General features: G+C 43.6%; 1 protein-coding gene across 2 annotated transcripts in view; it reads right to left on the reverse strand.

The window, feature by feature from the left end:
• LOC138580098 (ephrin type-B receptor 5-like) overlaps positions 1–25,174 on the reverse strand; it is a 761,617-nt gene that overhangs the window by 232,626 nt on the left and 503,817 nt on the right. For both annotated transcript variants that reach the window (XM_069650378.1, XM_069650379.1), the window contains one exon: positions 1,902–1,957. In XM_069650378.1, the coding sequence (XP_069506479.1) occupies positions 1,902–1,957 (56 nt within the window). The remainder of the gene's footprint in view (positions 1–1,901; positions 1,958–25,174) is intronic.

Genomic DNA, 25,174 nt, shown 5'->3' on the forward strand with positions numbered 1-25,174 from the left:
TTCAGGGAGGAGATCATTTTCTCCACTTAAAGGATGGAGACTTTAGAGAATTTAAATTGGTCTGGTATGTTGGTTAGTGTTTTGGTGGTTTGAGGTTGAGCATCATGTTTGGTAAGAGAGGATTTCTTGTTCGCAATCTTTCCTTGAAAAAGTACAATTTTGTTGGCTAAGGCATTTTGAATGTTGGTACACCAGGCTTTATCTTTAGTCATGTTATCAGCTGGAGGGATGGGTGCCTCCATTTCTCGTAGTATGGTAAAAAATCTCCTTTGTGTTTGAACTGGCCTTATCAATCCTGTCATTGTAGATGTCTTTCTTAGTGTTAGTTATTTCTTTTTTGTAGTGGTCGGCAAATTTAGTCAGGTTTGTTTTATTTTCTGCTGATGGGGTAAGATGACATGCGGCTTCCAATTTTCTTTTAAGTGTGGTGTAAACAAAGCGTTTAGATGTGCTTGCGGTTTACTTTTCTGCAGTTTAAGAGGTGCGATGGAGTCGAGTGCTTTAGACATATGGCCTCATCACGAGTTGGGCAGTAATGCCAGCGGTATTACCGCCGGCGGTATTAGCCCTACCGCCAAACCCCCCGGTGCTACTAGCGCCGGATCACGGGTTTGGCGGTAATGGAATTCCCCATTCCCCACTGAGCCCATTCGGGAATGCCCCATTCCCCATTGGGCTCAATGGGGAATTTTCACACTCTTACCGCTGGCGGATTTCTCACTGGCGGTAATAGCGTGAATTTTTGGTGGATTTCCCCCCAGCTGAGAGCTGGGGAGAAATCCGCCGAAGCCCTGATTTGGCAGACCCTTACATCCGGCGGTAATATTGCGACCGCTGGATTTAAGGTTTACCGCCAAACTCGTGATGAGGCCCATAGTTGTATTGTAGGTGTCGACTAATATATTAGGGTCTGTGGATGATGATAGACGGCTCAATGAAGGCAGGATAAGTGGTAGGAGCCTGTCCACTGTGATATCTTTTTTGTTCCTGGTGGGCTGAGGTGGACCTATAGTCACGTTTCTTTGTGTTTGTTTGTCTAATACCATAGTGAAGGTAATCAGATGGGGGTCAGTCCACGGCAGTGGAGAAGTGGAATTGATGTAGAGGTTACAATTTAGGTTGGCCACCCAGTCCAGGGTTCTGCCTTTTAAGTGAGTTGGTTGGTTTACTTTTTGGGTGAATCCTTGTTCTAGGAGCATATTAGTGATAGTTTTGGCATCATTGTCTGTTTGGCCCCTTCAAGTGGCAAAATCGTGCCTACAATTAGAAAAATACAGAGGAGGGAGGTTTGTGTCGGAAGCGGCTGCTGTTCGTTTGGTTGTTTGGTTCTTTTCGTCGGCAGTGCGGCTTGACATTATTGCGTGCAAGACACGCTGCTAGGGGCTTTCCTCTAAGGGCTTCGGAGCTAGCAGATTCACGGAACCACGGAGCACGGAGCACGGAACCACGGAGCAGACTCACAGTGGTGGAGCAAGTGGGGCAAGACCCAGGCAGACCCAGGTCTACGGCGCTGCCCACGCACGGTGTACTCAGAGTACTCAGGTACTGACTCAACTTGAGTCGTTTTCTTTCTTTTCTCGGCTCCCGCTCTCGCTCCCTGTACTCCGGCTTGCCTTTGCCCGGAAAGCTAGAGTTTTAGAGTTTTTGAGCTCAGCTCCCAGCTCAGCTCACCCCCCAGCTTCCAGCTTAAAATAAGGTGTCTTAAATAAGGAGACTTTGTTAGTATCCTCAGTGTGTGCCATGGACCTTTTGCCTTCATTTCTTGCTTGGGGTGTTGTCATCGTCTCCGAGATCTTCTCTATTTCTGTTGCTTCTAGGTTTGCTTGCTTGTGCATGTTTTCATAATCAGTTAGGATATTTAAAAAGAATAACTTGTCTTCACGCCGCGGGCCTTTCCTTACCTCGTGTGGCGATGTAGTGCTGCAGCCTGTCTGTGTATGCAGTTTCACGCCTCTTGCTAAAAGAAAGAGACCCAGAGGTTAGTCATTGCATACGACATACATACAAATAAAGCTAAACAAAGGGTCAGAAATATAGATTCCTTGCATGAGCCAGAAGGCACAACAACACAGCAAGCTCAGCAGCCTGCACTGGTACAACATCTCAACAGCAGTGATAGAGACATCCAACAAGATCAGGTTGGTTCGGAACAACGAAAAGTGGGCTGCCATTTGTCAAAAGATTGGGAGAAAATTGGAAGAAGATTGGGGTGTATTTTGGTATTGCTCTCTGCAGGTGTTCAAGCATATAACTCTACACAATAGTGGGGTGAATGTGAAGTTTTGCATCAATGATAGCAGTGAATTATTAATATCATGGTGGCCTACTCTAAAGAGTCAGATCAAATGATTTGCCAATCTGACGAGTTCTCTCAGATCATTCAATGTTTTGCTGACATTGTCCCTACACACTGCATGCTACTCTCTTACTTTGCCACCAATTTATTTGACATATTCAACAAACACGGCCTCCTCATCCAGACATCAGAGGTCAAAGTCTTTAACCCAATAGCCTCCAGAATTTGCTAGAGCGGGTGGTAGTAGCTTCCCGGTCTTAGCACCTAATCATTGGAACTCCCTCCCTATCAACATAAAAAAAGAGACTTCCCTCCCAGGTTTTAAAAAACTGTTAAAAACCTGGCTATTCATCCAATATTAAAATTAAGTACACCTGCTCGCTTATGTAATTGGGTGGAGAGAACTGCATATTCTGCCTTTTGTAATAATGTCTTGTAACTGTACAAATGTATTACCAAGTTGCCTTAAGCTGTCTGTAACCACGCGTGATACCCCAGGGTCTGGGCGTGTAACAAATGAAAAATAAATAAATAAATAAAACGGTTTCCATCTCCAGGACTTGACAAATAGATATCATTCCTCATAACCTCCAGCCCTCCTAGTCCATCTCTGAAACATCACATGACTCTCCTCCATGGGCCAATGTGCTAATTGGTTCCTAAGGTTGAAATCTCATCAGCATCATTCAAGGTCCTGATTAGGAATCAACTCAGGACAAATATTCTGACACGCAATCAAGTGAAATCACTGAGTTAAACTGCACCTGGGCAACTTTACATGTAATAGTGCACCATTTCAAGTCATTCAAAGTAATGCCAGGCATTGCCTTGTCTCTCTGCTGGGCCTGAGAAGACTGCCCCCACACTGCCTGGATCCCCGGACTAGCTGTCAAGGGGAGCATGGCCGTAGAGCAGTGTCAAGGATGCTCCCTTTGTGATATGCACTCTTCCTTAGCTCTGTCTTTCTCTTGACCTCACTGTCAAAAGCAGAGAAGCAAAGAAAGGAGCACAAGATGCTGGACATCTATCTGCAGGATACTCCGCATTAGTACCCGTGTGTGGGCAGGCAACACAGCATTGATGTTCTTCCATCAGCCATGCCAGGCATTGCCTTGCCTCTCTGCTGGGCCTGAGAAGGCTGCCTCCAATGAGAGAGCAACAATTTCCCTCTCCTCTGCAGTCTCTTCTAACCCCAGATGAAGGAACAGGCTATGCAATACTAATTGGGCAAATTAGGGACAGTCCGTGCAGCTTACTGGAATCAGGCCTTTTCCTGTTCACTGGGTATCATAATGGAATCAGGTGCTGCAGTGCTGACAGGTCATAAAAGAATCAGACCTTATGCTGCTAACTGAGCATAATTAAATCATGCCTTACAATGCGAAAAGGGACAAATGACCATCCCCGGGGCCTGCTGAGGGTGCAAACGTCTGCATGTCTACCTACTGTGTCCTTCTGAGAAAGCCATTACTGCTGACAGATGAGGAGAGGGAAGTGGGTAGGAGATGCAGACGATGCAGTCTTGTTGTCCACAACCCAGCATGGACTGAAAACCTGTCTGGCCATTTTTGTAAACAAATTTGCTGACCTTGATTTGAGTCTTAATGTGGGTAAAACTAAAGTCTTGGGGCCCGATTCACAGAGCATTTCCTGTGGGATTGCACCATTATAAAACACGTCTGTGAATCAGGCACCTGCTGTTTAAGTCAAATTCTCTAAGCAATGCGGCCTAAATATCTCAGTGGAGGGCCACCCCTTGGAACAGGGTAAGTTCTATGACTATCTGGCAGGGGTGTTGCTAGGTCTGGAAAAGACCCGGGGCTATGCTAATGTCGGAACTGTCAGGACTGGGGGCTAGCTGGCCTTTTGGTTGTAGCTAATGAGATTCTATCCGGGGCTATAACCAAAAGACTAGGGGCTATAGCCCCCTCTTAGGCCCCCCGTAGCAATGCCTCTGCTATCTGGGTACCCACTTCAACAAAAATGGGCAAGGGACTAGCCAGCTAGAGAAGTCTTGTTCCACGTTGGGGAAATGTGCTGGAGCCTCACTTGCTTCCTTTAACAGACATAGATAGAGAGGCCTCCCATCCGGCCATTGAGTTGCATGGCAAGCAGGTGTTTAGATATACCAGAGGACTGGGGTTCATGCTGTACATTCACCCAGTGCCCAACAAACCCTCCCCCGGTATAGAAACGAAGGACTCAGCCAAGGACAAGTTGGAACTGTCCTTTATTTCCCATAACAGACAGGGATCATACAGGAAATAGGAAAATCTCCAGCAATCGCAGCTCCGGAGCCTGTGTCAGTGGCTTTTGGTGGGGTGTGGCATCACAAGTCAGGGCTCTTCTCCAAAAACCTAAGAGCTCACACGATTGGGTGGCTGGGGTGGTAGTGCCTATAGCCGGCACCTATAGAAGTAAGCTGACTGGCCCTTGCGTGTTAGGTGGCTTTGCCAGAGCCATCCCCAAAAACGATCTATTACGTTGTTGCAAGGTCACAGGATTACCATTGGCCCTTGCCCTTTACCATCCACCCCTGTATTTGTGTTCCCTGATTGGCTGGAGCTGATCTCCTCAGGCCTGGGACCCAGCTCTGTACTGAGCACACTGTGTACCTTCTCAAAGTGATGAGAAAGACTATGGGCCTCATTACGACCCAGGCGGTAAGGGATTAACGGCGCTGTAAAAGGTGGCGGCGCCGTTAACCCCTTACCGCCTAATTACAAGGTCCCTTTGCAGGTCCCTACCTTAACGGCTGGTTTTACCAAGGGACCCGCAAAGGGACCTTGGAGGTAATTACGGTACCGCAATTTGCGGTACCATAATTACCACCTTTCCCATTCCCATTGAGCCCTATGGGGCAAAAAATGGGAATGGGGAAGGCCAATGGTGAATGGGGAATTACCGCCCCGCCAACCTTGGAATGGGGCGGTAATTCCGTCATTCACCACGGCGGATTCCGGCGTCAACCATGGCGCTAATGGCGCCATTGGTTAACGCCTGGGTCGTTATGACCCCCTATGCGTCTCCATCATTGCTGCTACTGGTATAACCACTTTGCCTTAGAGAGTGCCAACAGGGTTGCAACATTGTAAAAAAAACACATGCAGCAGTTCTTGTCTGCTTTGCTGGGAACTGCTCCCCTTCCCACCGCGGGTAAATGGCTACTGTTCAGCTCGGCCGGATCACGTCGGTTAGGACCCAAAAACTGAGCTTTTTGGTCTTCAATAAGTGAGGATTTATCCTGCTATTTTGCAATCTTGTTGTCCACAACCCTGTGGGCACTGAAAACCTGTCTGGCAATTATTGTATAAAAATGTGTTAACTTTGATTTGACTGGAGCCAGGAATATTCTGCTCATCTCTGACCTTGGCTGCGAGCACCAGTCCTGCACAGTGTGCTGCAAATTCTGTTTACCTTCGTCCCATATTCGGAGGCCTGTGGCTTCATAAAATTCTACTATAGTTATGCTATGATTTCTATATGTCTATGTTGTATTATTTTCCTTATGGGTTAGTGGTACTTGGTCCTTCCCGGTATCTTATACGACCCTATAGTTCCATATGGTTAGCTGCATTAAGCGGCTGCAAGCTTGCTCTGCATCTCTTGCTTTTTTTGCGTTTCTGCGTTTGGCTAATGAGAGAAATTAAGAAAGGCTTTTGACAGTATGTATATGTATCTGTCTTTTATCTACAGAACTTGTGGGGCTCTACCCTGTATCGCTATTAGTTGCGTGATTGACAGCATATTAAAACCCTCTCATTCCATCATACTTCTAGTTGATACTTATTTGACATTTTCAGTTTCGAAACTCAACATTTTTCAGGAATACGCAACCCTTTTAGCTTCTAAATCCACTTCTTCATTTCCGCAAGAAATTAAGTTTGTTGTTTTGTATGCGCTGCATATTTTACGACTGCTATGGCCACTGGGAGTTGTAGTGCCTTAATGAGCCTGTCCAATAAAGACGCATGTTGCACTGGAGTGTCGTCAGCACAGAGAAAACCCCTCCTTTTCCAACGTGACAGTCCTGCGTGTACGGTTTACGTCATATAGGCGGAGTCACTGTACACCGTCTCTTCCTGATCTGTGGTTCTCGAGCGCAGCAATAAGTGCTACCAATTCTGCTGCCTGCACTGAAAAATGGGATGGTAGTCTCGCCACTACCTCAAATTCACCATTTAGTCTGTATTTTACAACTGTGGTTCCTGTATATCTCTCCCCACTAGTCGGATACATTTGTGACAAGCCATCAATAAAAATGATCTCGCCTCCCGCTAAAGCATTTTCATTCACACAGAATTTATCGTCATATAATTCAACATAGTTAGTGTAATCTTGTACATGATCTCCTTCTTCTATAGGTTCAGCTACAAACATGGCTAGGTTCACTATTTTACATCTCACAATTTTAATCGCTGGATTAGAAATCATTACTTCATATGCAGATGCTTTTTGTGTCATCAATGTACTTTTGGGTTTCTCTAAAATGGCAAATAAGGCATGCTCCAAAGCCCATAGCAATATTTGTGGACTGCTCAATTGTGAATGCAGCAGCAGGCAAAGATTGTTTGCATGGAAAATGTACTCTCATAACTGGAATTAGAATTCCACTGTAATACGCCAAAGTTGTATACCCTAGTGTTGTTCTTTGTGTGAGTACTGCTGTCATTACTGATCCTTTGGTGTGTGAAAACAAATACAATTTATAACAATTCCCAATGGTAGTCAAGAGTTTTAAGTATAGCTGGACGTATTCTGTACACAAAAGACCCATCTTCAGGAACACCGGGATCAGAAACAGTAGTGTGGAAATCAAGAACCTCCCTGTGGACCCCGAGCCCCTGCCCCAGGGAACGGCTGCAGTTTCCCAGGACCCCCAGGGAAACCCTCTGGGGAATAAAACCCTGGTCTTCAATAGAAGGGTGAGAGTGCCCAATGGAATCTGGAGGTGGAAAACGTCTGTCTTTACTTTGAAGGATCAGCCAAAGTGATGGTAGATTGTAAGGTTGCTGTGATAATAAATAAAACGATAGATGAGATTTAGTAGAAGGAAGATTGGAAAGGAGTTTTGGTATTTAGGAGAAATTAGTAACAACTAGCACCTGTTAATAGTTCACTGTGAGGAGTGTTCCCTGAGAGCTGCAGTGTGTGCACATTTGTAGGACAAGAAGCAACTAGCTCCTACGTTTATACACAACTATAGAGAAAGTCCAGAGAAGAAAAGATACGTACTTTTAAAATATAGAAAAAAACCCTTCTTTTAACTCTGTTACCCTGTGCATTTGCCGCGGAAGTATCATGCGGAAGAAATCCCTTCCTTTCAGTCTGCTTGATCTTACGTGGGCGGAGCGTGAATAGGAACTGCAGCACTCTTGCAGATAAGCGGTTGGTGTGCATACATTTCTCACGACGGTTTGTGGAATCAGATCTAGCAACAGAAGAAAAATGGGATAAGGTGTCTGACAGGAGAATGGGGCTTACAATATGGGAGTCGCAATGCTAACTACCTGGTCCACGAGAAACCGGGATTGTCACGTAATGGGTTGGGGCGGAGCACAGTAATGGAAAGAGGAACAGAGTTCTAAAAATAGAACAGGAACAGAGGTTAGATGCCTGGTAGAGCAATAAGGATTTAAAATAGGATCGAATCGCACTCACAGAGTATTCGCTATCAGGAGTAGCAACGCAACGACTTCCGGGATTCACTGACTGAGAATCTTCTCTGAAGAGGGAGGTGGGCCAGGGAGTCACATGATCCTTGGTAGACTGCAACGTTGCAGACGGCAGTTGGCACCATGTTGGATGGAGGGATTTGTAAACAAGCAATTCGCTTCCATCCGTACCACAGAGACCAAAGGAAGAGGTGCCGTATGAAGAGCATGCCCCCTGCGAAGGGGGAAATTCCCAGGCTTGCCAGGATGAAACAAGTGAAAACGATGCACCAAGCGAGAGGCATGAACAGCAGAATCAGGTTCCCAAGAGCGATCTGCAGGTGCGTACCCCTTCAAATCGATCAAGTACTGCAAGGTGCCTCTATGATAATGGGAATCACATATACCGGCCACTTCAAATTCAGGACCTGAGGCCGTAGATACGGGAGCGGGACAAGACACCATATTATGAGAAAACCTATCAGGCACTGCTGGTTTGAGTTGAGACACGTGGAACACAGGGTGAATACGGGACCAAGAAGGAGGAAGCCGCAAAAGAAATGCAGCAGAACCACAACCTTCCAGAATAGAAAAAGGACCAAAGTATTTCGGGGACAATTTAGAAGGAACCAGATGGCGAGGCAGGAACTTGGAAGAAAGCCAAACACTGTCCCCGATCTTCAGGTCGGGCATTGGAGAGCGAAGCCAATCCGTCTGTATCTTGAAACACTCCTGGGCAGCCAATAGAGCAGTCCTAGCCAATCCGTGACCCCGTTGAAGTCTGTCAAGAAGACTGTCCAGATCTGGGAGAGCAGTATGCACCGGACCACTACTGTGAAAACAGGAAGGATGATAACCATATGAACAGTAGAATGGGCTCATTTTCAGAGAGGTGTGGGTACAATTGTTATACCAGAATTCAGCCAAAGGAAGTAACTCGGTCCAATTGTCCTGAGCAGCAGAAATGTAGCAGCAAAGATACCCTTCAAGGGTCTGGTTGAGCCTCTCTGTCTGACCATTTGTTTGCGGTTGGTATCCAGAGCTTAAAGCATGTATGATATTAAGAGTCTTGCATACTAGCTTCCAATACTTAGAAGTGTATTGGGAACCTCGGTCAGAGATGATCTTCTAGGGGAGACCATGACGCGAAAATACATGCTCGATAAAGACCCGGGCCATCCTTGCCACTGTAGGAATCCCAGGAAGTAGAACGAAGATAGCCATCTTAGTTAGGGTGTCGATCGTCACCATCACCGCACTGCATCCCTGAGAAGTTGGGAGATCTACAATGAAATCCGTCGCAATCACTTGCCACGGCGTATCTGGTATTGGCATGCGTACCACACTTCCGTAGGGTCTATGGTGAGACGGCTTGTTTTGTAAACAGATGGTACATGAAGAGACATAATCTTTGGCATCCTGAGCTAGAGAGGGCTACCAAAAGTACCATTGTAGGAGATCCAGGGTGCATGCCACACCCCTATGACCCCCTATGGGGGTATCATGACACCAGCGTAGCGCCTCCTTACGGGTCACTGAAGAGGGAACAAATACTCTCGGTCCATGGTATAAACAACCATGACTCTCCACTAGACTGTGAGCAAGAGTGAACTGTGGATCCTTTTGTGTCAGAGAGACAGTGTCGTCCTTGATTTGTTGGAGAAAATCACGAATGAGATTTACAAAAATGGCTTTAGGGAGTAAAGGTTCTGATCGAAATCTTTGTGTAGTTTCACAGTCCTTCCTAGACAGGACGTCAGCTCTAAGATTTGACTTCCCTGGAATGAATGTGAATTTGATCAAAAAAGGGGAAAAGAAATGAGCCCAACGGGCCTGATGGCTGTTTCGAGTCTGAGTGTGCTGCAAAGCCTTCAGGTTGTGATGATCCGTGCAAACTTCAATAGGATGTTTACATCCCAGGAGGAGGTGACGCCATTCTTCAAAAGCCCTTTTTATGGCTAACAACTCCTTCTCGAGGACAGTATAATTTAGTTCTGCAGGGGTGAGAGTTTTAGACAAATAGGCCACTGGGCCTTCGATTCCTTGACTGTTTTCTTGAAGAAGGACGGCTCCCAACACTTGATGAGAAGCATCTATCTCAACTATAAAGGGCTTATGTTGGTCGGGAGACAAAAGAATCGGAGCAGAGGTAAAAGCTTGTTTCAGACCGTCAAAGGATGCGTGGGCATGATGGGACCAACAAAAAGGCACCCCTTTTTCAGTAATTGAGTAAGTGGAAGAATTAATCCCGAGAAACAAGGAATGAAGCGCCTGTAAAAGTTGGTGAACCCCAAGAATCTTTGTATGTCTTTAACACATGTTGGGGATGGCCAGTGTAGAACAGCAGTAACCTTTTTGGGATCCATTGCGATAACCCCTGCTGAGAGGATGTATCCCAAGTATGAGACTGAGATCTTGTTAAATTCACACTTCTCCAATTTACAAAAAAGATGGTTCTGCTGTAGTCTTTTGAGGACTTCTTGGACATGTAGAAGGTGTTCAGAGAGTGAGGAGGAAAAAAAAAGGATGTCATCCAAATATACGATGACATAATGTAACAACAAATCAGCAAATACATGATCCATGAAATGTTGTAATACTGCCGGGGCATTGGATAGGCCGAAGGGCATCACCTCATATTCGTAATGTCCGAAGGGGGTCCTGAAGGCAGTCTTCCATTCATCTCCCGGCCTTATCCTGATTAAATGATACGCCCCCCGCAGGTCCAATTTCGTATAAGAGTTTAGTGTTTTACTGCTTCCAAGATGTCGGGAATGAGAGGCATGGGATATCGATCCGGGATGGTTATTTTATTGAGCCCTCGATAATCTATACAAGGACAAAGCTCACTGGTATCTTTCTTCGGAATAAAAAAGAGTGAAGCTGCCGCGGGGAGGTGGACTCTACAACAAGTCCATTACGGAGGTTTGTCTGTAAATATTCGCGTAGAACTTCCTTCTCCTTGGGAGATAGAATGTACATTCTTCCAAACGGCAAGGGCTAATCTGGAACCAGATCTACTGCGCAATCGTCCCGCCGATGAGGGGGCAATTCTGCATACTCCGAGACTGAGAATACATCCCGGTAAGGTAGGTAGGGTTTGGGAATACCCTGCACCAAGTTCAAAAAAGTATGAGATACTGTATTTTGAATTTGGGGCGAAAGCGGGGGAAGACCTATAGCCCCTTGGGATAAACATCTTGATAGACAGTGTTCTGAACCCAAGAAAAAGGTTCCTACGGACCAATTGATGAAAGGATTATGGGTCCGGAGCCATGGAAGACCCAGTATGATTGGATAATGTGCAGTTCTGATGATATCGAATGAGATCAGCTCCTTGTGGGAGGATATCGACATTTCCAGAAGATCAGTCTGCTCTGTTATAGGGCCAGATGTAAGTGGGCTACCGTCAACGCTCTCGACTGGAATGGCCACCGACTTCAGAGAGTGGGGAATCTGATGTTGAACTGCCCATTTGTCATCAAGAAAAGATCCGGCAGCCCCACTATCGATTAGGGCTGGGACTAGGACGATCTCTGTGCTACCCCAAGAAAAATAAATTGTAATTGCCACCATTGTCGGCTCAGAAGGGTTGTTGGAAGCTACCAGAAAAAGAGTTATGGGGAAACTTGTGTAAGTTGGCCGAACCATGGTTCCCTTCACGGTCGGACGTTCGATTTTCCCAACCTTCGGGAGGTACTACTGGGCAGTCTCTTAATAAATGTGCACTGCTTCCGCAGTACATGCAAAGGCAGAGTGTCATCCTCCTAGCCCATTCTTCAGGTGTTAATGGACCTCGAGCCGAGCCCAACTGCATAGGTTCTTCTGGAGAAGGAACCTTATTCGCAGGGGTAGATCTACTAATGGATGGAGAGGATTCAAATGTTGAACGGGTACCCCAAAACGTCCTTCTTTCTGAATTACGCTCACAAAGTCAGTAATCCAGTTGCATGGTTAAAGCTATCATCTCTGCCAGGTTCGGAGGACGAGGTACTCAAGAGATCTCGTCCTTCAGATCTTCATTTAACCCTCTACGACAAAGGATGATTAAGGCATCATCTGCCTAAGAAGTATCAGTAGCCATCTGCTTAAATGTAGTGATATAAGTCAAGAGATCATGCAAGCCTTGTGGGAAATCTAGTAGCCTCTCTTGAGACGCTACTGTTATCTCCTGACGTCCAAAAATGGATTTAAGGCTGTTTATGAAGCATTTTCCTGTTTCAGGGCCTGTACTTCGGCCTATAATGATTGCATTGCAGCCATCATCTGCTGTGTCTGATCCATGTGTACAATCTTTCTTTAGGCGTTGCTATCTTTTATAAATTATAGGCATAGCTTGACGTATTCTGTACACAAAAGACCCACCTTCAGGAACACCGGGATCAGAAACAGCAGTGTGGAAATCAAGAACCTCCCTGTCGACCTTGAGCCCCTGCGCCAGGGAATGGCTGCAGATTCCCATGACCCCCAGGGAAACCCACTGGGGAATAAAACCCTGGTCTTCAATAGAAGGAGGAGAGTGTCCAATGGAAACTGGAGGTGGAAAACTTCAGTCTTTACTTTGAAGGATCAGCCGAAGTCATGGTAGATTGTAAGGTTGCTGTGATAATAAATAAAACGATAGATGAGATTTAGAAGGAAGATTTGAAAGGAGTTTTGGTATTTAGGAGAAATTAGTAACAACTAGCACCTGTTAATAGTTCACTGTGAGGAGTGTTCCCTGAGAGCTGCAGTGTCCGCACAGTCGTAGGACAAGAAGCAACTAGCTCCTACATTTATACACACATATAGAGAAGGTTCAGAGAAGAAAAGAGGTTTATAGTGACTATTTCGAATTACATGTGGTCGAAAGTCAAAATGTCAAAAAAAGAATGTCGAAAAAAAAATTTCGAATGTCTTTTTTGTTTGTTTTTTGTTCGAAATGGGGGGGTTCACCCCTAACCCCCTTTTTAATTTTTTTTTTCTGTTTTAACCCTTTTTTTTACTTTTGGAACCCAAAAAAAACATGTACATAAAAAAAGAAAACATTAAAAAAGAAATTTTTGACATTCTTTTTTTCACATTTTTGTTATTCGACCAAATGTTTTCGACTTTTTAACTGGATACAAGAAAAGATACGCACTTTTAAAGTATAGAAAAAAAAACCCTCCTTTTAACTCTGTTACCCTGTGCGGTTGCCGCGGAAGTATCATGCGGAAGAAATCCCTTCCTTTCAGTCTGCTTGATCTTACGTGGGCGGAGCGTGAATGGGAACCGCAGCACTCTTGCAGATAAGCGGTTTGTGTGCATACATTTCTCACGACGGTCTGTGGAATCAGATCTAGCAACAGAAGAAAAATGGGATAAGGTGTCTGACAGGAGAATGGGGCTTACAATATGGGAGTCGCAATGCTAACTACCTGGTCCAGGAGAACCCGGGATTGTCACGTAACGGGTTGGGGCGGAGCACAGAAATGGAAAGAGGAACAGAGTTCTAAAAATAGAAGAGGGATAGAGGTTAGATGCCTGTTAGAGCAATAAGGATATGAAATAGGATAGAATCGCACACATGGAGCGTTCGCTATCAGGAGTAGCAACGCAGCGACTTCTGGGATTCACTGACTGAAGAATGTTCTCTGAAGTGGGAGGCAGTGCCAGGGAGTCACATGATCCTTGGTAGCCTGCAACTCTGCAGACTGCAGTCTGCACCATGTTGGATGGAGGGATTTGTAAACAAGCAATTTGCTTCCATCGGTGCCACAGAGACCAATGGAAGCGGCGCCGCATGACAGGAATTCCCAAAACTGGAGCTGTACAAATTGCTCTTTTTAATTCTTCAAATCCTTTCTCCATTTCTTCAGTCCATGCTCTTTTCCTTACCAACTTGTGCTTTCTTAAGTGCTTGCAAAAGTGGTTTTGTGTATGTGCTGTAGTCGAACACCCATGCCCTACAATAATTGCATAAACCCAGAAATTGCTGCATTTGTCTCACTGTATTTGGCTTTGGTTTTTACATGATAAACCTCAGCTCTCTCAGGTGCCACTTTCTTTCCTTCATGTGAAATTAACTGGCCTATATACAACACCTCTTCCTGGCAAAACTGTAATTTCCCCTTATCTACTTTTATCCCTTGTCTATCAATACAGTCATTAATTGAAAAGAGTCCTGCCTACATTCATCCTCTTGTTTACTACAGATTAATATGTCATCTACCTACTGAATTACTGCACTTTTGAGTTCAATATTACTTAAATCCATCTGTAGGACACTATTAAATATGAATGGGGACTCACAGTACCCCTGAGGCAAATGAACATGTTTCAGTTTTGTTTGTCTGAGCGTAAAGGAAGTAAGGTCTTGTTCTTGTGAGTCTTTGTGCAAGGGGATTGAGAATAAACACGTTTTTGAAATCGATCACCATGAAACACTGAGCTTCAACTGGGATGCTACACAATATTGTCACAGGTTTCGGAACTAATCGAAATTCTGCTTCGACAAGCTGATTAAGAGGGCGCAAGTCCTGGATAAATCTCCACAATCCCCCTTTTGATTTTTTAATCGGATACACTGCAGTATTGTATGAGGTGTCTGATGGCACGAGGATCCCCTGTTACTTTAACGCTGAAATAGTCTCAAATATACCTTCATCAGCTTCTTGAGACATGAGGTACTGTTTTGCTTGGGGTAAAATTGCTTCTAACTTTAGTTTTATTTTAACCTCCCCTATTCCCTTCAATAGGCCAACGTCATGTGGGCCCGTAGTCCAAAAGACACTTTGCACCTTTTCTATGTCTTACTGAAAGAACGCTGCTCTTTGCCGCATCAGTGCCATTCGCTGTGAGACTTTCCTTTTCTCCATCTTTATCCAATATGTAATGCTTATAAAACACAGTAGCTCACATAGCAGCTCATCACCAATACGTATGAACATATCTTCATCTGTTATATCAGTCAATCTGTAGCCCTCCTCAAGAGCTATCACTGTTCTCCATGCTCTGCCTTCATCATCTACGCCTTCAATCATTGCTCTTTCCCCCTCTTACTGTTGCTGCTTCCAATTCTATGGGAATAATCTGCCCTTCGTCCTCATGAATATCTACTTGTGGTCTAAATAAAAATTCATCAAGTATCCTCACAATTTTCCCTACTAATCCAGGTAGGCTTGTTAATAAAATGCTCACCCCGTACATGAACACTTCTGGATCTACCGGAACCCCTCGTAGAGCTACTTCTACTGTAAATGCTAGTATAAACTCTCCTACATTTAAATAGTGCAGTCCTGGAGTAGAGCACACTATTCCTTGATCAGTGAATGAAATCGTCATGTTAAGTTTTGTCATCAAATCTCTACCCAGAATGTTAACTGGCATTTGTCGCGAATATAACAAGGGGACAGACATGTCACTTTCCGTAATAGAAACAGGTAATTAATCAGTAAAAGGAACTACATTCGTACCTCCAGAGAAACCTTAAGTATTCATGGTAATACCTGACATTGGGTATTTTCCCTCCCTTATACAAGAGCGAGTTGCACCAGTGGCTACAAGAAAAGGAAAAGATAACTTATCGATCCTCTCTCTAATATCTTATGCATCATATCTTTCCTCTTCTTGTGCTACTGTAGGTATTTCTTGAGCCTCTTCTCTCATCGGGAAAGTTTCTTTTATCGTTTCCCATCGCCCCTGTATTTCGTTGCTCGGTCTTATTCGTTGTTTAAGAACGAGACTGGCATTAAGATTTTGCTGCCTTCTATGCTGTTTTATAACTTCTTCAACTTCCTTTGGTTCTCTCGCATCTCTTCTTACTCTCTCTTCTTGATTTCGTGCTTCCCTTCTTATTTCTTCTCTTCTCTTCGTTCTTCTTCTTTTCTTCTTCTCTGTAATCTATTTTCCTTCGCTCGTTGTGCCTCTTCTTCCTCTCTCTCTCCTATCCCTTTCTTCCTTTTCTTTCTTCTGACTTTCATACTTCCTTTGTTCCTCTGCCCACATTTCGTCTTTCTCTTGCTCTTCTCTATATATCTTTTCATGTCATTCCCTGCTTTTCCTTCCTTGCTCATCCTCCCTAAACTGCTTCTCTTATTCCTTTTCCTTCTTTTCTTGCTTGTCTTTGTCTTCCTTTTGCCTAACCTTCTCGATGCTTTTCCCATTTAACTTGAGTAATATATGTCCTCCCATCCATTTGTTCTGTACAAGCGTTACCTGATCTGCCCTATCCTTTTCTCCTTTCCATCTCTTCATTTCCTTGTCTATATCTGTCGATATATTCAATCTCCTACCTCATTCCTCTTTATCTCGTATGAACCTACACGTGTCTTCCTTCTTTTTGCTCTCTTCTGGACTGTCATCACTACTAGTGCATCATGAAACTGGCCCCTGACTATCTCATGGCGCGTCTTCAACCCTATGCCTCTGTCCGTTCGTTGAGATCTCAACATCTCATCAAATTGGTGCAACTTAGATTCAAATTGGTGAAGGCGGGTGGGCGCACTTTCAATGTCCAAGGCCCTACTTCCTGGAACTTGTTGCCTCTCGGCCTTAGAGCGTCTGAGACGCCAGCCAAATTCAAGAGTCAATTGAAAACATTTATCTTCGACCTGCCGCTTGGCTAGGACTTTTTTCTGATCAATGAGTTTTCCCCCACTCTGCCCTCTGAGTCTCTGCATTGGTTTTTCTCACTCGCTCTGTTCAAAAAATATATGTAGATTGTGTTTCGTCTTCTTGGTTATGTGTGCACGCCCTGAGGCCTACGGGCATGTGGCGCGGTGTTACAAGAATTCTTACTAAATAAATAAATAAATATAAGCATATATTCAATCTTAATAGATTTTCCAGAGTTCTGAAACTGCCAGTCTTTTCTCTAATTTCTTTCCCGTGTATGCAGCGTGTACATATGTGGTCATGTGCTGTAATACTGCCTTTGACAATGATTCCCCTTGTGGCTATGGCATAAACAAGCTGTGCCCTTTACTCATTTTGCACTAGACTTTTTTGAACTTGAGCACATGTCGTGGTAATGTTTTACAAAGGTGTATAAAAGGAGTGTCCTCCATAATGACAAGTCACAATTAACTGTTGATACTTACCAGATCCTTACATTGTTATATTTTAAAAATCTCTACTTATCTCAAAGCTTATTGCTCACCACTTTTAATCCCAAAAACAATGACTATGAGCAAGCACCATCAATCCTCTTTTGTCTGAACAACCTATCTGTCTTCTGACTGGTGACAATCATTTACTACACTTAACTCAAAACAACTTCAATTCCAAATTTCACAATTTCTAACTTTTCAGAACTTCATACATCAAATAATAATCAAAATAATAACACAGTACACATTAAAAAAAAAGTTATCACCTTCTCTTTTCCCTATGACATTTATAGTAAGGTATTCTCTCTACTCCTCCAATTATATTACCCCGTACAGAGTTTTTGACGTCACCTTCCACCGCCCTGACCATGGGTATCCTCTCTCTTAATATCTCTCTTAATATTCCAACTGGAATTTGAGACGTCTTCTTCTATCTTCCTTGAAACAGGATTACCTAGGCGTTCCTTTATCTATACAAAATTCACATAACCCAACTCATTTTCAAAAAATATCACAATTCCGCCCCTTTACATTGCCATTTTCCTTAGTCTACTTAGATCCGTTTAATCGACTTGAGGCATTTGGTATCGACTCCTCCTCTAATCCGACCACTTCGCCTTCTGTCAGCTGAGCACCCATGGAAACCGAACAGGGATTTCTTCAAAGAGGGACCTGCCCACCGTCTTGGTTTTTCGTGCAAGTTAATTTCTATTGGCCGCTCTCCACAGTAAACTCCACAATCTTGCAGCTAATGGCGGAGAATGCCCGATTATCCGAAACTCTGAAGTCAAACTAGTTTGGATCGAAACCATCCACACTGCTACCACATGAGCATATGGCTCTTGGAAATGTGCATCTTTTACTGGATGGAATTACACCAGAGTAATTCTGAGTACAAATAACCAGACTATTCAAGAAAATGGAAGTTGCTGTTTTATTAGCAATGATCTAAAGGAGGGAGTTTACAATGAACATCAACGGACGTACACTCATTCAAAGCAATTTCCACATAAAATACAGTGATATACTTTCTTTGTGTGTTAGAATGACGTCATGCTACGTGGCAATAGTGAAAAATCTATCAAGGGTTGGGATAGGTTAAGGGACACATCTAGATATGCAATCGTATAGGAGCTAGGTTTGTTATTGACTGTCAGATATCAGGTGGACAATTTACGACTACTTCTTCATATGTATCATTTAAGAAAAATCAGCTACACAGTGTTTCATTGGTTTCTCAAGCTATAAGGTCCTTCATTATATGGACTAATACAATTGGTTGGGCACGCTTGTGCCATGTCTGGAACATTCGGTTCAATCAGCAGCACATAAACCAAGACCCAGGTGCAAGTACATAGGACATGAAGCTGCCCTACCACCCAATTAGCCCAACATCTCTCACCACCCATTTATTTATTTATTGTTCTCTTGTTAGGCACTTATACAGCAAGTACATACTGTTTCAAAGCGTCCACAGGGCAAGGGATACACAAACAGAGGATGGGATTGGAAAAAAGGACTAACCTACTATGCTTTGTGAGTATTTCAGAACGTGCAAGTGCAGTAATGAAGAGGGCAGAGCGGGTAGGTGCTGGAGTGTCCGTGCTTGTGAGTGAGTAACAGATGAAGTGCATGGCTTCTGCCATGAAATTCTCTTTGTACTTGGCCTTGCAGAGTATTTTTGCTCTAGGAATGCAATGGGAGTGAGGGCACTCACTATCGTGTCTGGAACTCCAAGGTCAAGCCCTATTTTCAGCCTCGACTCACGTAACAGGAGACCGCGATTCTACTCATTCTGAAAGCTTTTAAATGTTTTAATGAATTAAGATTTGGCATCATTTGTGTTCTTTCTTGCACCTTAACGTGAGAGGATTCATCCCCCACACATATGTTCCTCTTCAGCGTATATTGCTGACCCCGACTTCTCAGATCTTGACTTCAGGCCAGACAGCCTCCCAACGCAGCTCCAACAACGTTCTATTCTACTGAGACACAGCCTTTCATTTTATCTCCATGGTTCTTTGGCTTAGTTATTTCATGATACAAATGTCCAGTTCCTATACAATGGCTGCTCCGCCTGCATTCTATTCACTTATTGTAGGTAGCCTATACAATAGACCTCATTACATGTTTGCTAGTCCAGGAACTATGGTACCGGTAAGCTACGGGTTCTGTGGGCAGGCACCCTCCCGCCTGCAGACCATGTTGGATGCACCGGCACCGTTATTGACGGTGCCGGTGCATCCAACCTCCCCATTCCTATTCAGCCCTATGGGGCCGAATGGGAATGGGGAGCATATTTTTTCTAGCGCCGGCGAATGGGCAATTACCGGGTCCGGCTGGGACATAATGACCCGGTAATTGCCCATTCTCGGGTGCTGGGAACTATTGCAAGTTTGGCAGCAGCCTGCCGGTTTTACCGGCAAGGCTACGGCCAAACTTGTAATGAGGCCCTATGACTTGATCAATCTTGCGTTTCAGCGTACGTACATTCATTAAACTTCTGATTTCTGCAGGTCTTTCTACCGTGTAATCTTCTTCTTTAACACTTTTAAGGTTCACTTGATTCTTTACTTCGTCATTTCTCCTCTAGGGTCTGTGAGGATATTTGGCGTGTTACAGCACAGAGTACAGCACTACTGCACAGGTAGCAATTTTTTTTTGATGCAGCACCACCACATGGGTGTGGTGCATTGTATGTGTTGCCAGATTAACATGGACATATAAGTAAAGACAGGCTATTCAGTCAAAAACGATTTTAACATATAAGATGCAAATCTATTTTTACAGTTAAAAGCACACGTGCACATTCAAAAATGCACACTATTTTTCACCTGAAATGCTTATGGTGCAAGAGACACATTTGAAAATTAATAACTAACCTTATTAATAACTAACCTGACTAATAAAACTGCATTTAACATAACCCACTAATAAAAATGTGTCTCCACTGCAGAATTAGGCCTACTCTGAAAGTGAACTTTTAAACGCACATTCATTTTTTTTCTTTTTCTCTGCTGCTCTGTCCACATAACTACAGGAAGCAAAGGGCTCGAAGGAATAGGAAATCAGTTGGTTACAAATGGTTACTGTAGAAATGAGCCATTGTGTAGTGAGGGAGGAGATGGCATGATTGATTCTGATTGGAGCAGCGTCATAGCAAGTATCATGCTAGAGGCAGTGATTAGAGTTTTGCTGGGGGAGCTTGAGGAGAGGGGGAGGACAATCGAGATTTGGCAAAGCTGGGAGAAGGACCTGTTTCCTGGCTGAAGCATTCCTGCTGCAAAAGCTGAGAATTCCAGGCAATAACCCCGGTTTGAGAACGAAAGACGCTTGTTTTCACTGGGGTTAATCTTCAAGGGAGCCAAATTCAGAAAGAGAACAGCTGAAGAAAACTCATGCTGAACAGATAAGGTAATTACAGAAGTGTGGGGGCTGAGTGTGTACGAGAATATTCAGTCAGTGTAGGAAAGGAGATTCCTGTGCTTTACTCACATGTTTAATGTTGCAAATTGAGTTGTTGTCTCCGCCACTCTCTTTTCAGTGTATCACAGACAATGCTGTTACTGTGCTATTTTATTTATTTCTGTAAAGAGTGAGATCGTGTTTAAATGCAACTTTTATAATACACAAAAATATTTGAAAGCAGACGGGTGGTGTGTTTTATATTTACCAATACAGTGCTGATGATGTGGGGAGATGTTTAGACAGTGCAATTGTCATTTTCAAGGTAGCTAAACATCAAATTTGGCTGCAGCCGTGTGCACAATGTAATTCAGTATGAGCAATTATAACTAACTGTGTGTGTTGTAGTTTGTCGGAGGTCTATGAGTCGGCAAAAAGGGAGGCCCGGGACATAGTTCACTACCGTATATAAGATAGTGAAAATACCACATGATAGCTCGCTGCCGTAGATAAGACAGAGAGAAATTGCCCATGGTGGCACACTAAAAATGAAAATGTGGGGTTCCTGAAATGCAAGCCTGAGGTCTCTCTAGTGATTACACGAAAAAATCTAAACAAAAATAAGGGGTTCTGGATATTGGGGCCACAAATAAAACAAGGGAATTATGCTCACCAAAATACCACCAACCACGCATACCAACCACGCATACCAAATACGCATGTCTGTGTGCTGAAATAATGCATGTCCACTGTATTATTGTTGTACATGGCCCAATTTGAATACAAGGAGTGATTGTTGCTAAGTTATTTTTCGGCGGTAAGAAAATACCGTCAGGCCCCAAATCTCCACAAAATACCCTACAGATCCATACATTGTCTTCATTCAGTATTTCAAGACTTTGTGCAATCTTTCTTAGGACGTCATCAGTCCATGTTCTTAGCTCTTTCTCATATTCCTTCAGGGATCTCCTCCTGCAGGCTGTCATCAACTCGAGGGTGCATTCAATATGGTTGTCTTAATGGATACCGTCTTCCAAATACTCGCTGCAGTATTGGTACAATAGCTGGTGTTAGACAGGGTACAGTCTCATGTCTCCAATACAGGAGAGGTAGGGGGTAGGATCTCCTGCGGATGTATACCTCTGCTCCTCTGCACACATGTGTATGCCACCTTTTGCCCTGCACATTTGCAAATAATGAAAATTTGGCAGACGGGTGCCATTTACGTTGCAGTGCTAACGTAACGGCTCCATGCGATCAAATTACGATTACGATCAAAATTACCTCCTTTGTGGGCTAAATAGTATGTGTGGCTCCCTCTATGGAAATCCCTATGCAAATTACAGGTAAAAATCGCCATGTGTGTTTGGATTTGGCCTGGTAAATTGCTTGCCGACTTTGGTGGTATTTGATGGATAAGAAGAAAAGTATGCATATTACGATGTGAAGTTCAATAAAACCTTAAGCAAAGGGTCACAAGGTCACCCACGGCTCTTTAATATATGTGTATATATTACACGACCACGGTAGTTATGGTTAAGTTGCTGTTTCCATAGGAAGAACACTTTTTGGGCGGCTTATAACTCCGCTCCCCCTGGACGAATCCTCACCAAACTTTGTATATGGCCCACTCTGAATTTTTCTGCAAAGTTTGGTGAGGTTTGGTCCAGGGGGGGCAAAGTTTTAGGGGGGTCCCAAAATTTCTTTTTTTCCCATAGACATAATGCGAAAAAACTTTGCTCACGCCTACAGCCCAAACCGCTGGACGGATTTTCACCAAATTTGCGGCAGGAGCGGCGGCTTGCTCCGGAAAGCGTGATTTTCTTAATTTGGTGTAAATCCATCTAGTAGTTTTTTTTTTAAAATGACCAAAACATAAAGCAAAAAAATTAGTGATATCTATGTCCGCTCCGCGGACACACTTCCCTGTTCGCTAAGCGGACAGGACACCGATTGGATAATTGACTTGCGTTATGTCCGCAGACCCCCTACGTGTTTGCTGATTGGTTGGCGTGAAGCATGAGGTGCGTCAGATTTTTGGAAACGCCCGCCATCTTCGGACATTGGCCGGTGTCCGCGGACATCGCAGTAAAAACATATTAAAAAACACAACATTGCACTTGTCAAACTTATCAAATAATCTCTGGGGTGGTGAGGGGTGATGAGGATGGGATGGAATATGGCTACAAGAAGCAAAAAAACGGGTGGTTTTTACCACAAAAGTCCGTGAATAGTTCGGATGTTCGCGAACAGTCCTGAAAAGTTCGCAAACACCTCATCATTACAGAGTTGGTGAAATGCAGTTCTTGGATGGCTTATAACTTTTGCGCCACTTAATGGAACTGCATGCACTTTTGCATGTGTATTCCTGAGCTGATTCTGAGTGAGTATGCAAAGTCTGGTGGGATTCTGTCATGAGGGGGCAAAATTAGAGCGGGGTCCCAAAATAATGTAAAGGCTTATAAATGAGGTGCCATTTGACGAATCCTCACTTAATTTGGGAAACTGATAATACATTTAGATAGGAATGTTTTTCCGAAGTTTGGTAGGATTTTGTGAACAGGGGCAAAATTACAGAGGGGGTCCCAAAGTAATGTAAAGGCTTATAAATGAGGTGCCATTTGATGAATCTACACTTTATTTAGCACACTGATAATAGATCAAGATATGCATGTTTTTGTGCAGTTTGGTGGCATTCTGTTGAGAGGGAGCAAAATTAGAGGGGGGAGTCCCAAAATATTGTAAAGGCTTATAAATGTGGTGCCATTTGACAAATCTACACAAAGGTTTGCAAAAAGATTATAGATCTAGATTTAGATGTTTTCGTAAAGCCTGAATGGATTATGTCAAGTGGGGGCTAGGTTATATAACGATTGCATGTGCATACATTTGACACTTTTGAAAAAATAAAACATGGGTGGATTTCCAGCAAACTTTTGTAAGGAGCATTGGCAAGGACCTGAAAGCATGGTTTTGCAAATGTGCCAGTATTTTATTATTTGACAAGTGTCATAATGTAGCTACACAAATTAGCGGTAAACCTTTAGTGACTGAGGGGTAGCCTGTGGCCATGGGCAGTGGCCAGATTGTCCGGGTCAAGGAATAAGGTCATGATCCGGACAATCTGGCTACTGGCCATGACCACAAGGGACAAAACATAGGATTAAAGTGGCCATGTCCATCTGGGTCTGGCTTTGTGGTAAAGTTATTCGAAATTAGGATAGATTTGAAAGGGAAGAAAAATGTGCTTGTGGTAATATGGTCATAGGGTTCTCTTTTTGCCTTCTGCAGGCTGCTATGGAAAGCGAAGAGGAGGCCTGTATGGAGCCCTCACCTTCCCTTTCCATGCTGGCCATCCTGGAAAAGGATTTTCCTTCCTACACCAGGACGCCGCAGGCGTCCCGGTGTTGAAAGAAAATCCGATTTTTTAGCACCCCGGGTTCCCGCTTTGGGAACGTAGGGTGCTAATGGCCTTCATCCCCCATTTCAGGGGCTGGAATGGGGGGATAATGGTCCAGAGACCTCGTTATCCACCCTCGCTTCCCTTGGGCTAATAACTTGGGCTGCTGGGTCGGTATCTACCAATCCAGTCCCTGGAACGGAGGATGAACACCACAATATTGCCATTAGCATAGCACAAAATGCAAATGGAAATGTTGGAAAATCTTATTTAGTCTATGTACTTTACTGAGAAATATAACGTAGATGGAGTCTATACATTTTTTTATTTTTTTTTGTTCTATTTTTTAACTGTGAAAGGTGGTTCCTAAAGGACTATGTCATTCGTTGTTTTTGGATGTATTTTTTCTTTGCAGGAGAGCTGAGAACGAAAGGTGGGGAGGGAAATGAGGGAAGAGCAACCAAACACTAATATGGAGGGGTAGGTGGACAAGGGAAAATGTTGCGCGTGTGTTATATCTAAGTTAGGGGGCCCTGTTTCTCATGCTCCTTGATTACAGCAGTGGTGGTGTCTCTTGGGGATGAGGGATGGCCTTAGCTGATGCCATTTTAAGATAAATAGCAGTTTTGCTAAATGCTTGTTAATGGATAATGAGTAGGAATAGGTGTAGGAGCTGTGCAAGGGAAATATTGAAGTTGGAAGTTCCTAGATCAGTAGAAAATGCAGTTCTGAACTGTACGCCAAGCAGAGATCTTATTGTGAAGTGCGGACGGGTTCTCAGACACGTCATCATGCCGCGCGCCAGCGTATGGTTATGTGGTACTGTCCGGAAGCAGTGAAGTCAGATGTTTGTAGATGTTCGTAGACGTCTACGCATGCAAAACTAGTTGAAATAGTTGCAAGAAGTGTATAGAAGTGTTAAAAATTATTCCATATGGTGTGAAATGGCAGAGTTTTAAGGTGAAACTTTAGAAATCGGACATAAATATTGCTATATTGGGTAAGTATGATATTAGTAAATTGTTGGAAAATAGCATGCACTCGTAAAAACCTATGAAATTCAATTAAAAAACTTTATTAAAGGGACGTTATGGTTAAGTTGCACTAATAAAAATGTATGAAATTCATTGAAAAAACTTTGTTAAAGGGACGTTATGGTAAAGTTGCACTAATAAAAACCTATGAAATTCAATGAAAAAACTTGGTTAAAGGGACATTATGGTTAAGTTGCCCTACTAAAAACCTGTAAAATGCACTAAAAAAAACTTTGTTAAGGGGACGTTATGGTTAAGTTGCACTACTAAAAACCTGTGCAATTCACACAAAAAAAACGTAATAAACATGACAT

The sequence above is a fragment of the Ambystoma mexicanum genome, chromosome 3p, assembly GCF_040938575.1.
Source record: "Ambystoma mexicanum isolate Mex_15411 chromosome 3p, UKY_AmexF1_1, whole genome shotgun sequence".
NCBI lineage: Eukaryota > Metazoa > Chordata > Amphibia > Caudata > Ambystomatidae > Ambystoma > Ambystoma mexicanum.